Source organism: Rattus rattus, chromosome X (genome assembly GCF_011064425.1).
Source record: "Rattus rattus isolate New Zealand chromosome X, Rrattus_CSIRO_v1, whole genome shotgun sequence".
In the NCBI taxonomy this organism is placed as follows: domain Eukaryota; kingdom Metazoa; phylum Chordata; class Mammalia; order Rodentia; family Muridae; genus Rattus; species Rattus rattus.
Window position 1 is genome coordinate 6,660,928 of NC_046172.1, and position 15,220 is coordinate 6,676,147.

At 43.2% G+C, this 15,220-nt stretch overlaps 1 protein-coding gene across 1 annotated transcript in view; it reads left to right on the forward strand.

Moving 5' to 3' along the window:
- Window positions 1-10,130, forward strand: part of Fbxo38 (F-box protein 38) — a 46,794-nt gene extending 36,664 nt beyond the window's left edge. Inside the window, 9 exon segments of the mRNA XM_032889528.1 lie at window positions 2,821-2,921; window positions 3,123-3,225; window positions 6,035-6,201; window positions 7,224-7,369; window positions 7,906-7,955; window positions 7,958-7,984; window positions 7,987-8,007; window positions 8,349-8,462; window positions 9,317-10,130. Of these exon segments, the coding sequence (XP_032745419.1) occupies window positions 2,821-2,921; window positions 3,123-3,225; window positions 6,035-6,201; window positions 7,224-7,369; window positions 7,906-7,955; window positions 7,958-7,984; window positions 7,987-8,007; window positions 8,349-8,462; window positions 9,317-9,495 (908 nt within the window). The 3' untranslated portion in view covers window positions 9,496-10,130.
- The last annotated feature ends 5,090 nt before the right edge of the window (window positions 10,131-15,220 follow it).

A 15,220-nucleotide genomic window follows, 5' to 3' on the forward strand; every position in this document is an offset into this window, starting at 1 on the left:
CTCTCATACGCCTCAGAGAAACAGTGTCAGCTTCTCATTTCATTCAGTGCCTCTTTATTTCCTCTGCAGTTATGTCAGAGTGTGTAATAACTTCAAGTTGGCTGATGAAAATATCTGTCTAACACTGAGTCCTATTTAAGAACGATTATGTATGTCCAGTTATTTGGTATCTGTTTCTGTGAATTTTTTTAAAGATTTATTTATATGAGTATACTGTCACCGTCTTCAGAAGAAGACATTGGATCCCATTACAGATGGTTGTGAGCCACCATGTGGTTGCTGGGAATTGAACTCAGGGCCTCTGGAAGAGCAGTCAGTGCTCTTCACCGCTGAGCCATCTCTCCAGCCCCTCTGTGAAGTTTTACAGTTGATTTTAGAACTTTTTCTTTAAACATGAACCATTTGTAGTAACTGCTGTGCTTTGAGGGTTTTTTGTTTGTTTTGTTTTGGCTTGGGTTTTTCTTACTCCTTTTTCTGTTGTATTCTCATCTGTCATGTGGTCTGACCTTTTCAGAAGTTAAATAATTCCCTAGATAAAAACAAGAAAAATTTCACTTTAGCACTTTCCACTGTTTTCCTCATTTTTATTTTTCTGTTTGAGATAACTTGTTTTAGTGCATAAACTAGTTCCGAATATTTTTAAGACAGTATGAAAATGTCCAACTTACTTTTAAGAAGGTTTCCAGGGAAGAAAAGAAATCAGTACTTTGTAAATGTATTTTATTTGTGAAACAAATACCACAGACCACTTAATGTGGCTGTGAAAGAAAGAATAACATCTACTAAAACAGTTCTCATAGTTGCTGGCTCTCCGCGGTACTCTGAGGCTGGCCTGACCTGCTCTTTTTCTGGAGCACCTTGGACACCCACACCTGTAATGCTATTTCGTTGTCTGTCTGCCCAGTAGAGCAGAAGGTGCACGTGACAGGGACAGTGTTGTCTGCCATTCTCTCCTCAGCCTCTTGCGCTATGTCGTATGCACAGTGAGGCCGAACAGATGGGACCTTAGTAAGTGTAGCAGCCACTTACTAAGAGTGTACAAAATCATTAGACGTGGTCCCCGACAGGAAGGAAGACACTAAATAATACTACTAGGCGGTGAACATTCCCTTTTCCTTGTATGCGTGGAAACATTTGCTCAAAATCATCTACAAATAAACTTGCTTCATTTTGCGGAAAACACAAACCTCTTTAGTCCCAGAAGACAGCAGGGAGCATAACCAGAACACGGTGTCAGAGCCAGTAACAGGAGGGAGAGAGCAGGTCAAGACGGTGAGAAGCTTGAGATCAGAACATGAGAGGAGAAGCTGAAGACCTTGTAGTTGGCTGCTAGACAATTGCTAGAAAGAGGCCTCTGTGGTTTCTTTGCACTTGGATGACGTCGTGAGGAGTTCTGAGACGTCTGAATCTTGCTGGTGGTAAAATGTGCTGCATTTGGCTGGCTCTTGGTCACGGAGATAGGTTTTTGCCAGAAGAAGATATCATCGGCTGAATAAAACTACCTCTCATTTTGCCTACAACAAAACGCCTGCTTACAGATGTTTGGAATATAGAATTTTGCAGGTTCCAACCAAGAAGAATGTGGTAGTGGCTTAAAAACAACACGCTGACTAGTTAGTTCTCATGCTGACTAGTTAGTTCTCACGCTGACTAGTTAGTTCTAAGATGTCTCCTGAGCCTTGGATATGCACTGGCAGGGTCTGTACCTAGAGGAGTGATGGTTAGTGAATTGGCACCGGAGCTGTAATCACTCGCTGTACACATTGCTAGCATACTACTATGTGTCAAAAATAAGATTTTCAACATCGTAATAGACTTAATAGATTGTGTGGGTTTATGTTTAGACCTTGGTTTTTAATAGAATTCTATTTGTTCTTATAATTAAGTTATAACGTTTTAGTAAAATACTAGTACAATTGAGGTTAAACCTCTCTGGAAAATATTGTGGGTCTGGTGACCTAGTGACTAGAACCAGATTGAGTGGATCTGACTCTTGGTATGTACTTACATCTTTCTTGGCGAGCTAGTGTACCTTCCTTCCCATGACTCAGTTTACCAGTATATTTAATGAGGAGATTTTTTAAAAACAGCTTATAGTAAAGTGCTGGTAGAAGAATTTAATGAGTTAGTCAAGGAAAGCTCTTAGACAGGTGCAGGACACAGGGGGTGCTCATGACCTGCAGTGCCGAGAGCCAAGGTTCTCAGTCGGGGTTCATTTTAATTCATGTTGAAAGAACAGTTATTGCCTCAAAGGTTCAACTTTTACTTTACATGCTAGTTGGATATCCAAACCAAGTTGTTAGAACCAAATGATGATTGACTAGGACCAAGGTGGGTCATCTTTGAAACCCTGAAGGCACGAAAGATGTCCTGAGCACAAGAAGCTAGAGTGATGAATGGCTTCAGACATAGATGATAGGAGATGATTGAGGCCGACAGAGTGGAGTGATCGGTACCTGTGAGGTACAGTGAGGCGTTTACTCCAGTGTCAGGAATTGAACCAGACTCACTAGGCAGCAGTCATGGGGAAGTTTTTGTAGTAGGGAAGTAATGAGTTTAAATCCTCAGAGTACTGTAATAGGCTGTGTCACAGGCCACAGCCAGGAACATGGATACGATTTGGGAGTTGCATACAGAATGGGATGGATGCTCAAGGTAGGAAGGGTGGTTGTGACTTGCAGCAGTCTTTTAGAAACATCACCTAACTATTTCAACAACCAAATTGAGATTTGGGAGTTAGGATGAAGATTTCATATGTGACTGAGTACGCTCTGTGGGAGGAAACAAAGAAGGATACAATTTAGATTTTTTTTTTCATAGAAATTGCCAAAACCAAGCCATGTCATGCCATGAAACGAAAGCGAACGGCAGATAAGTCCACCAGCACCAGTGACCCTGTGATCGAGGATGACCATGTACAGGTAAAGAAGAAAGCTATCCCTTCCCACTGCCAGCCCAGTTCTTGCCAAGAAACTCAAGTTTCCACCTTTCTGTACTGTCTGTATCCTAAGGAGAAAACTTGGTTAACAGACTCTAGGTTGTCAGAGTGAAAACTCTTACTTTAAAAGAAGCAAAGCATTGTCACACACCCCCTCATAACTCCCAAATTCCTGTCGCCGTAGGTTCTTGTATTGAAATCCAAAAATCTTGTTGGAGTCACAATGACGAATTGTGGAATCACAGATCTAGTGCTGAAAGACTGCCCCAAGATGATGTTCATCCATGGTATGTACCTGGGGTTGTACTTATGTAAGGCCATCGTGAAACCTTTAGAGAGTTAAGGCTAGACCAGTTGAAGCAGGCTGCAACTGCAGCTACTCGGGAGACTAGAGGGTTGCAAATTAAGGTCCACTTGGACCACACAGTAAGACCTAATCACAAAATGTTTAGGAAGAATTAAAACGTGTGTGTGTGTGTGTGTGTGTGTGCGCGCGCGCGCGCGCGCATGTGTATAGCAACTGTAGAATGTTTGCTGCTTCACACGTGTGACATCCTAGGTTCAAATCTCAGTAACCAAGCAGGCCAAAGTTAATTCTCCTGTACAGCAGGGACATTATTCCTTTTCACGGGAATGTTCTGGACTGTCTTTAGTTCTGTCTTTGTCGTATGGTTCTTGTGTAGAGGGGGTACCTGCTGGGGCTCAACGCTTTTATATGTAGCCTCCCCTTGAAAGTTAATCAGTTCCTCCCTGACAGGGCAGAGTGGCTTCATAGCATGGAGAGGCTGCTGTCAGTTATACCTCAGCTTAGCCCTGGGCAGGAGGCTGTGAAAGGTGTGGGGAGAGAGAAACTGGGCCCCCGGTGCTTCGCTGCTCTGTGTTTGGTTAGGCGTTCACACACATCCTTAGTTCCTAGCCCATTCTCCAGGCCCGTTGCACAATTGCTGTTTCTGCTGTCTCCGCTCATTTAATGTGCTCCTGCATAACTTCCTCGTCCTTTTTTACATTCTGCCTCAAATATAGGCTGTTCTGGGTGAGATTTTAAAGTTAGGTATATATTATATCCATTTATAATGGGTTTTTAATTTAAAATTAGATTTTTTTATATCTCTATTTAAAAAAAAAATAATCTAGGCTGTATGCCACAACCCCACAAAGGTGATATACACATTTGATCCAAAATACCCTGGGCAAAAAAGGTGTTACTCTTGAGTTCAAGGCCAGCCTGGTCTACACAGCAAGTTCCAGGCCAGCCAAGGCTACATAGTGAGATCGAAATCAAGATCTGCCTCATTCTCTTCCTTAAATGAATTACATGCTATGTGAAGTCATGTGGCATTTGGCCTTTATTTTTGTTAAATGTAGTGGGGGTGTGGTGTGTATACATTGACGTATGCATACATGTAGGTACACAACATGGTTCGGGGTATGAGTGACACCTTACACATCCGGGCATGACTCGCACCTGTAATGTTAGCACGGAAGAGGCTGAAGCAGAGGATTGCTCTGAAGCCAGCGCCAGCCTGGGCCACAGAGCAAAGCTTTCTTTCCGAGGAAGCGCGTACCATCATGCAACCTTCTGCCTTGTTAGCAGTACAGAAAGTGTGTTAAAGCACCACTTACACTCTCCATCTCCTGTGCTACTGATCACGGCAAAGAGTGAGTGCCATGAATCCCATTAAAAGGCGGTGCCTTCCAATCCTCCCATAAAACCAGGAGACTAGAAAAGGACACATCAGACCTCTGCTGCGTTCTGTAGGGTGTCAGGCTGTTCATGCTGCCAGATTCTGAATTGTTTGTTTCATTTCAACTGACAAGGTTTTTGCCATAGAATGTCTGGTCAAGTCACTGCCTTCTTCTCCAGAAGTCTCTGAAAGATACACAGCAGGCCTGTGCTCCTAACTGTGGCTCAGGACTCCACCGTCTGTCTGGGCATCTGAAACAGCCTCCCGATGCTCCCTTAGCTGTCCTTCCTCTCCAATGAAGCACTTCCCTGTATCTTCCTAACCCACCAATAGATCATATGATATGATATGTCCTCAGGCCCACTTTCTGCCCTGAAACCAAGCTGTTCAGTCCAGCTTGTCCCAAGACACAGGGTCTTAGACATTTAGTTCAGTCTCTAGACAGTAGCTAAGTCGATGGCAGATGAGGTGCCGAAATGAGGTTAGATTTATCCTTCACTGTGTCTGATTTTAGAGCATAGAGCCATCAGGTCCCTATCACCATCTGGTCCTCTCTCTTTTCTCTATTTCTATCGAATTCCTCCTTTCTCTGTGTGACAGAGCCTAGGGCAGGCTGCTGGCACTGGTTAGACATGGAGGTTGGTTCCAGGGTACAGTGCTCTGAAAGATGATGATGCTTGCATTGAAGATCTTGTAGAAGATGCCTTTGTGGAATGTTTGAAAGTCAAACAGTTGGGCTTTGTGGCTTTATAATTGTCTCCATTGAATTCTCTCTGAAGTTGAACTAGGCAGTTTAAACCAGGGCTGGAGCAGGCTGGGGTGCAGTTGGTAATTTAGTACAGTCGAGTGAAGCGAGTAGCAGGACACTTTGCTCTGACTTCCTGTCTGCTGGGTTGAACTGGAAGGAGAATCACGTTGTAGATAACCTTTCAGTAGATCTTTCCAGAGTACTAGAATGTATAGCCAAAGACTGTAGGAACCACAGATTTCTGTGCCTTTTCTTGAGATACTGTTTCTCTATTGTTGCAGAAATTAAAATTAGCTTCAATTCCTATCATTAAATACAAGGTAGTATTTGTGAAGTCTTCGAGCCGTGACCTTCAGTCCTGTCACATTCCGTAAAGGTCATTATAAAGAAAGGGTTCCTGGGCAGTTCCCGTTTGGGCAGGTCAACCTCTAGGACTTAGTTTCTTTAGCAGGAGCAGTGGAAGCAAGGACAGCCTTGATGCCCCTCTAGCATGGGAACCGCTGACTCCTGAACTTGAGTCGTGCTGTCAGCTCCCAGCTGCTGTGTATGACCAGCACAGTTGCCACGCACAGTGCCTGTGCCACTGTTTCCCAGAGATGCTTCCAGAATACGCTTTGCAGCCTTATATAAATTATTTATAGAGCTTATCGTTTTATTCTGTAGCTACCAGGTGCAGGGTGCTGAAGCATTTAAAGGTAGAAAATGCACCAATTGTAAACCGATTTGACTACGCACAGTGCAAGAAACTAAATATGGACCAGGTACTCGACCAAATACTGAGGATGCCTCCGGAGAGGAACCGCATCATCTACCTGCGCCCGATGCAGCAGGTAACACGCTCTGCTCTTCGTGATAAGACACACATTCTGTTCAGCTCTCAGTAACGATTCTTTATACCTGTGGCGTTTATAGCTGAGCCGTATTGTCCTGTCAGTATTGCTTTTTAAAGCTTTTCTATCGTGCCTTTAGGTATTCTAGCATTTACATAGAAGTCAGTCAACAAGCTAGACGTTGCCTCTTCACTAAGAATGTGCTCAGATCACAGACTTCCTGGTTCAGATTCTGCTGTGACAGAGAGCAAGTTATTTAACTTTTATCTCTCAGTTCCTTATATGTAAAATTAGAATTATACTTACAGTTTTCGCTATTTTAATTAATATATATGATTACTAGGTCAGTCACTGGTATTTCATAAGCAGTAGTATAACTGTAATTATTAAAAGTTAAGTGCATATGTAGGATAATACTTGTTGCGAAAAGGAAATATTAAACATCTGGATTCTGCAATTAAGGCCCTTAAAATAAGCTCATCAAATTCTTAAGGGTCTTAATACTCAAAACTGACTACATGCTTACAAATGGACTTCCTCTGGGAAGTGTACCTTTCTCTAAAGGAGTTAAGCTCAAGCTCCATTGAAAGCAGGATGATACTGCAGAGCTAAGGGGGAAGGACATCCATGAGACTGTCCTGTCAACACAGAATCCACAAGGAGGCATGAAACATACTGTCCTTACACCTAGCGATTGCTCCGAGGTCTGACTTTCCACACTCTGGCTGTGTAGTGCAGCCGTAATGACACCAGATAAGGCCGTCCTCAGAAGAGTTGTCGTTCTCAACAGCTCCCTCCGACTTAACAGCCACTTAAAAAGCAGTTAGGGAGAGAGGGGAATGGCTGAGTCTTCCAAGTAGAGAATTTGCTGTCTTCATCCAAACACGACAGGATGTACTCTGGGACGGAGCTGGTTATCTGATTTATAAATCTGTCAGGGGCTTCAAAATAGAAGCTTTTTAAGGTCTTGGTGTCTCAGCCTTAATCTTGGTCCAAAGACCTTTGTGTGATGCCTTCCCCAGGTAGACACACTAACTCTGGAGCAGAAGCTCTTCAGCGGCCCCTACCCCTACCACATCTGCGTCATCCATGAGTTCAGCAATCCTCCCAACGTGCGCAACAAGGTGCGCATTCGCAATTGGATGGACACGATCGCCAACATCAATCAGTAAGTGTCTCAGCGGCCCCCAGGGTCCTCACTGTTTCCCCTAGAATCAGACCCTAGTTCTCTACTTTAAATGATTGCCATTGAGCTTGCAAAAAACTAATCAAGAAAACTGCAAACTTAAAAGCATGCATGTATTTGTGAAGCATTTTTTTCAAACTTAGAGAGGAGAAATTACAGACACCAGAGCCATGGAGGATGGAAAGAAACCAAGTTACTGAGAGGCTTGAGACTGATGCCTCACTCTTCAGCCGTCTGTTTATTTTGTTACCATACAGGCATTGTACTAATTATCCTCAACGTGCAACTCGTTTACTCGAAGACTTCCCGTTTTCTCTCCTTGATATGATTTGAAAGATAATCAAGACTGCATCTTAATCCTCTTATTCTCTAGTTGGGGTAGCTGGGGCTGTCAGACCTGTCCTGCCTGCGAGGGTTGGTAGAGTCTAAGGTTGAGCCGTCCAGACAGGTGCTTTCTACCCAGCATTCTCTGTCGGCGCTACATTTACTTGATTTTTTTTTTTTCCTGTTGCCTCCAGAGAGCTCATTAAATACGAATTCTTCCTGGAAGCCACTCGAACTGAAGAAGATTTAAAAAGTACCCTAAGTATCCCTGGGGAGAGAAATCTACACTTTAGAGGGTAAGGATTTACCTAGACTGTAGGGCTAACTTATAAGCCGTGAAGGGCATGCCCAGGTGGGGGATACAGAGGGTCTTAGCAGTCATCAGCGTAGTGAGAGGTTGGTAGAGTAGCTGCTGGGTATGATTGGTCTGTCTGTGTATCTTTACCGTTCCTAGAATAATCAGAATCTGTTCACTCACAAAAGGTAAATAAAAATTAAGAGTTGTGATTGAAAAAAAAAAAAATGACATTGCAGGCAGCTGGCTCAGGCTCTGTATAACTGTAGCTGCTTACAAACGGTTTGCTGCTGTCAGTGTTCACGTACTAATGGGGCTTTCCCAACCGTCTGCTTATTTCAGGTGTTGTTGATGGAGCTCCATACTCCATGATTTCCGACTTCCCTTGGCTGAGGTCACTGCGGGCAGCAGAGCCCAACAGCTTTGCCAGATATGACTTTGAAGATGATGAAGAAAGTAATTATGACCTGATTTGACTTGTGCTTTCTGATCGAATCAACTGTACTATGCTAAATAGTTAATATCGTGTTTATAAATTAGGGATGATGCAGAGTTTTGGTTTAGTTTCCCTTATATTTTAACATGTTCTGAAAAAGGCCTGGCTACAACACAGTGGGTCTAATATGTGTGCATGAGATAGTGTATTGGGTCTACACAGTGGTTCTAATGTGTCTACATGATGAGAATTCTTTCATATTTCCTATTTTTTTTCTGGTACATATGTGTTTATGCAGGAGACTTAGGACTCTGTGAAAAGCACATGAGCCAATTATAAAACTGTTTAGGACTTCGCTTGTTGAAGCTTCAACAGCTTCTCATGTATGTAGTGCAAGCCTGGCCTTGAACTCCTAATCCCAGTTGCAAGAGTTGCGTTTGGCATGCCTGAAAGTCACTGACCTTTACTGAAGAATTTACAAGCGTGATATCTCAGAGTTGCTCCTTTGTACTAAGTATTCGCCTGTTTCTTAGGAGTAGTTTGTAGCGACTTATTGTGATTTAAATAGGGAAATTGGGCATGCTTTTAATACACTTTTTCGAAGTGATAGCATATTTGTATATTCACTTATAGATAAAGCTTCAAGGAGGTAAATTTTTTTACTACTTGTATCTGTGCATAATTTACGCCTTGGTGCATCATTTTTACCTGGAGACTTGGGTGATCTCTGTATCAGATCTGTTATAAACCAGTCTGGAAGGCAAACTCCATGAGCTATTCTTGTTAGCAACAGGACATACTAGCATGTCCTAGTATTTCATGGACCGAGTGACTGATTATCACAAATCTCTCTCCTGTCTTTCCCGTCTCCCAGGTACCATCTATGCTCCTCGAAGGAAAGGACAGTTGTCAGCAGACATTTGCATGGAGACAATCGGGGAGGAGATCTCAGAGATGCGTCAGATGAAGAGGGGTGTATTTCAGCGAGTAGTGGCCATTTTTATCCACTACTGTGATGTCAACGGAGAGCCGGTTGAAGACGACTACATTTAAATAGACCTTTCCTGGCTCTTCTGGCCCGAAGCGGCCAAGAGTCTATACAGAAACCTTGGGCTTGGAATTGGGAGGCCCTGGCTCAGTTTGTTATATAGGAAATATATAAGGAACATGGAAATTGTATACAAAGATTTATATATAGAAGAAATATACAAAGATACTTCCAAAAGTAACGCCTTTATAGCCTATGTTTATACATCTTAATTTAAAGAAGTCATTTGAAGGAAGGCAGATCATTTAGCACTGATTGTGTTCACTTGTCCTGACTGAGTTCTCTGTGTCAGGTGACTGAGCCCATGTCCTCTGCTCTTCACCGTTGTCCTTCAGTCTGTGCCTTTTTCTTCTCCAGCAGAGCCGTCTGAGTCAGGCTGCTAAAGTGTTGTATCTTGTGTGTTTTCGTTATCATAATGCCAGCTAAACCCTTAGTCAGAGAAGATTACGTTTCTGTACTAAGATGTAGTTCTTCTTAGTGTTTATATTTGGCATATTGATTTAAATGAAAATTCATGACCTTAAAAAAATGAATTTGAAGGGCAAATAGAGTTTCCAGAGCATTTCTAGTTATTTATTTCCACATTCAATTGTGTATATGCTTTATCTTGAACATAAAATAAACATTTAGTAAAAACTTTCTTCTTGCCGTGGACTTGAAACTTGCTATTTGCAGGGACAAATCCTCCACAGAAAAGCAGTGTGTGGTGGGGCCTAACTCAGCACCAGCGTCCGCTCTGATCCCCTTCAGCGTGTGGCTGTGAGAGGCAGTGCACACAACTGCGCAGGATGGTGGGTAACAAGCCACAGGCCCTTTCAGAGGAGCTGCCTTCCTCTCTCACTCGCTGGATGCTGCCCAGCATGACTGATGGTACACTTGGCTCTAGGTGCTGCACCATGGCTTTGCCATTTGACAGATAAGTGACCTTAGCAGGCTGCAGAATTCAGTGGCTAAAGACACAAAGAATTAAGGTCTGTAGAAAAGTGTCAGGCCTTGCAGGATCTGTACAGCCCCTCCCCTTCTGGGGATTGAGGCTAAGAAAGAAAACACTCAGTTATTCATGGTAAGGACTGAGTCAGGTGGGTAGGACAGGAATCTGAGTTTCTGATCCCAACTGTACTCACTTGCTAATGACAGAAAAGCAAGAGCGTTGGTGACTTCCTAACACTGAACTTTAGAGTGGCAGGTACCTCGACCCAAAGTCTACTTCAGGGCTTTTAAGATTGTTGAAATACAAGATTCTAAAAAGTCTTAACTGTAAGGTCGTTCATTTTTTCTTCGTATTATTTTTAAGCTCACTGTCTTAACTCATTTACTGTTGAGATTGTAACCGCTCAGTAAGAGGCAAAAAATAATGCAGAATAATAACCTGTCGTCCTCAGCAAGACTCAGCCTGTATCCCTAGTCAGGAGCTCATCTAAGCAGCGCTCTCACATCAGCCACAAGCAGCCACTGCTCTTGACTTGTTTACCCATCCTTCCGCAAACTCACATACAGCAGGGGCCCTCGGATCATTGAAAAGACGCCAAGGGTAGACACCGGAAAGCAGAACTGGAGGCTACGACTCTCACAGCACTTAGTAAGTGTACGTGAACAGATAGCTGGTAGGTGCTCTCTAGCGAGGCCGGTAAGCTGTGTTTGATAGTATTTTGTGTTCAGTGGTCCACAGACATTCTCTACTTGTGAAAACCATGAAGAACACACAAGTAAACATGGTTATTTTACAACAAAACTTTATTTATAGACAGAAATTTGACTTTCACATAATACTCCACATCACAAAATATTACTCCTGAACTTCTATCTGGACATACTGAAAGGTAAACACTGAAGGCTTACAGACCTCATCTTGGTGGCTTGTCTGCACCTGACAGAGATCTGAACTCACCGTATGGTTATGTCACCAGCTTTGTGGTACGATGGCCTGTTTTTAAAGGGCCTTAAATAGTTCACAGATGACCTCTGGGTGTCAGCATCAGAAAGAGCGATGTGTCTCATGCTGCCTGGTATGTGGGTTTAATACTTTAACCAGTAGCTAATGTACTTGAAGTGAATCTGTCAGCACATGGAGTTAGGAGAACTGGGTGCAAATTCTGACTTCATCAGACAACAGCTGTGACCAGGAAACAGCTATAAGCCCTGTACTGGAGCCTAACTTTTCTTCATTTGTAAAGTCATAATGGCTACCCACCCCCACCAGGCAAGGCTGAAGGTCCAGTGGGATCATCCAGTATAAAAAGCCCAGGTTTATTATTAAAGGATTGTTCAGTTTTCTGTGTGTGTGTGTGTGTGTGTGTGTGTGTGTGTGTGTGATGTCAGTTTATTTTCATGGTTCTTTTTTTCTCCCCTAATATTCCCATGATGTCTCTTAAACCAGATCCTGGGACAGTGATTATGAGAACTATTCAGGCCACAGACATTAGGAAGCCTTTTGAGGGGTTGATTACTCAATGCCTCCTAAGCTTGTCACAACACTAGCACATGGACATCCAGTCTAGCAGTTTAGATAACTTGGTCAAAAGCAGATGATTAGCGATTACTGGAAACAGAGTCTTGACTCCAAAGACAAGTCAGTCCCTCAAAGAGGAAGGAAGCTGGGGGAGACCCATTGTGAGGCTGCCTCTTTCCAACAGGATGACTGCTCTCTGAGCTGCCACTTCATTCTGCAATGAGTCCAGCGGACCTTGCAGAAGACATTGGACACAGTGAGCAGTGGAATTACCCACTCTGCAAGGCTCACAGTATGAAGCTCACAAGTGTTGATGGGAAATGACGTATGGGGTTTCCCATTGAAGGGCAAGTAGCAGATAACTTACAGGACCACTGTATTCATACAGAACAGCAAACAAAGCCACACATTACTGAACTGCATATGCCAAGTGATAACACCCACACACGCACCTTGGGAATGGAGGGGAAATGAGCTGGGGTAAAGTATTTACTGTATCTGTATTATGGGGACTTCTTACAGTGCAAGTGGTTGCATAATAATTTTTTGATTTATTTAGACCATAATTTATGTAGGAGGAAAACAAGCACTGCTTATGATAGGAGGGCCCGATGTGCTTTCCCATCCAGCTTCTGCCATATGTCCTTGGGCAAGTAAGTCACTTGCCGTGACAAAGTCTTGTCTATAAAATTGAATTGATAATCTCCCCCATAAGCTGTTGTGAGGCTCTGAGACCTTGTGAACAGGCAGATAGATTGTAAAGTGCTTATAGGGTTGAGTGGATACTCACAGGAAATATTGGGCTTGGGTCCAAATAGAGTTTCAATTCAACCAAGAAATAAGGAGGATTCAAATTGCCTTCCTCAGGGCCACCTTGATGGTTGGCAATATTCAGGGCTCAGCCATTTGCCTCAGTCTGCTGCTGGCTATTCAGTAACCTCAGGCTCTGAGTCCTGGGGATCCTGAAAGATCATTGCATGGGCCTTCCTCCTGCTCTGTCAGGAGTCAGAATACCTCCAATCACTTAATTATGGAAATGACACCCCAAGGAGAAAACAGAGCTCAGACCAGAACAGGCACAGGCTGGGTCCCAAGGTTCTCAATATGGGAGAGTAAGTACTTAGGTCATGTGAGCAAAGAGCTTGTCCCCTGTTGTCTCCTAGCACAGTCTAGTACTTCAATGTAGAGAGCATGCAAACTACCATTGATGACCATTGGGAATGCTTTAGATGGTGGCCTGGGCCTACATTCCACATCCGTTCTTGTCAGGTCAGGACCACATGATATCTCTGTGGAGGTTTGCTTATTTTCAAAGATGGAGTTAAGTTTGATACTTGTAGGAAAGGTTTTTATGAGGAGATCCATGGAAAGCACTAACCAAATGCCCAACAGAAAAAAGCCTATTAGATGTCAGCTTCTCTTACTGTTCTGCTATTAACTATTCAATGAGTTCAAAGGAGCCAAAATAAAATGGAGAGGAGACATTTAACCTGATTAAATATAATACTAATAAAAATATTAAGCAGATGGTTTTTTCTTCTGTCTTTGTTCCCAAAACTATGAACTATTACTTGTATTAAGCCAGTGAATTTCTATAGTTTGCAATTCATTCTCTAAATCTCTTTCTCAATACTTCCAACTCTAGAGAGGAGCTAGGTAAAGCACTGACAGGTTTATCTTCCTGGTATGTGCAGAGGCAGGAGACACACTCCAAGTACTGACATCTGGTTAGAATTTAGTAGTTTGGTTTTATTTTTATTAGTTTATCTCTATGGCTACTCTCTATTTATAGTACATAAAACTGATTTTCTATTTTTGGATCTGATAAAATAGTCTCCTAAAATAAATGTCTGTAAGTGAAATGCTGATGGTATATAATTAGCAGTACATAGCATGGATTTAGCAAAACTCGTAACGGTGGCCCTTGGTGATCTATGTCGCAAGGTTTGCACGGATCCACCTGGCTCGGAGACCATCTGCATTTTAGAGAGGAGAGTGAGGTAAGTCCTGCTCAGGGCCAGCTCGACAGTGTGCCTGACCCAGATCTTCTAGTCTGTCTCTATATGTTCATATTCCAATCAAATACTTAGTTTTCCAGACTGGGTAGAAATAGAATAACTTTTGGCCAAGAGAGCCAAGCGCCCTGGCCTTTGTTTTCTTCCTGGGCCCAGTGTTTTGGAGCAGATTTTGGCCACAGCAAACTGAAGTAATAGAGAATAATTGAGAAAAACAGAGAAAAGCACCGTCCATCTCTCACCCAAGAGAGCCACAATACTACAGAGAAATAGCTAGAGAGCACAGCACCGAGAAGACATTTTATTCTCACTTGAAGACAATATTGAACGTAATCTGGTTGTCTCCACTCCCTGGCCCCTCAATGAGTCCCTCCCTCCCCAACTCCCAACGTCCTACCCTCCCCATTTCCCATCATAGGTTTTATTTCTTTTACTTTCTAGTTGCTAATGGAGAAGGTTGGTGACCTAGGTCGTTCTTCATTGACAGCAGTCAAGTGAGACGGCCTGATGAAAAGACAGGGGAGCGGGGGTTGGGAAGAATTGCACGAGCTATGTATTACGCTGAGCTAGCCAAGCAAGAAGTATAGCATCTCGCGTACTGTTTTCAGGAGAACGGGCAAGGTCAGTAGCAAGCCTATCAGAAACCTCTGAAGGAGAACACGGAATACCTCAGACACAGCTGCCTTAGGACTGATAACCACAGCCCTTCAGAGAAGAAAGCTGGGTTTCCAGGAACTGAGATCTTAACCCCTTCAAGGCCCAGGCCTTAAACTGGGCCTTACCAAGTCAGCTCCTGGCAAGAGCAGAGAACTAACATTCCTTTCCCCTTTCATGAGGGCCTCTGAGCCTTGGATCAGTCTGGCTCAACAACGAGTTGGGGTGGGATCTTCAGGACCGGGCATTCCTACAGACTGCAAAGTCAAATGGAGAGAGAGCACAGTGAATCCATTTATCTCAGGCATGGACATAGACTTCATTAAAATATCCAAGTGGTTTCCCATGTTCATCTGGCCAGAGTAGCTGGATCACAACACTGTCTTCTTGAGTAACATCTTTTAACTCCACAGGCTTCCTGAAAGGGAATGTTCTTGAGAAGAGGGCAAGTTTAGGTCTCCTTGAACCCTGGACAACTATGTGTCCTCTGAGTCTTCTACACTCACGATGCATCATATGGATTTTTGGAAGCCATGTATGGAACCAAGGTTAGGCTAACAGCTCTGCAGATTGAATGAATACAGTCTTGTCTTATGACTTTGAATTTGGGTT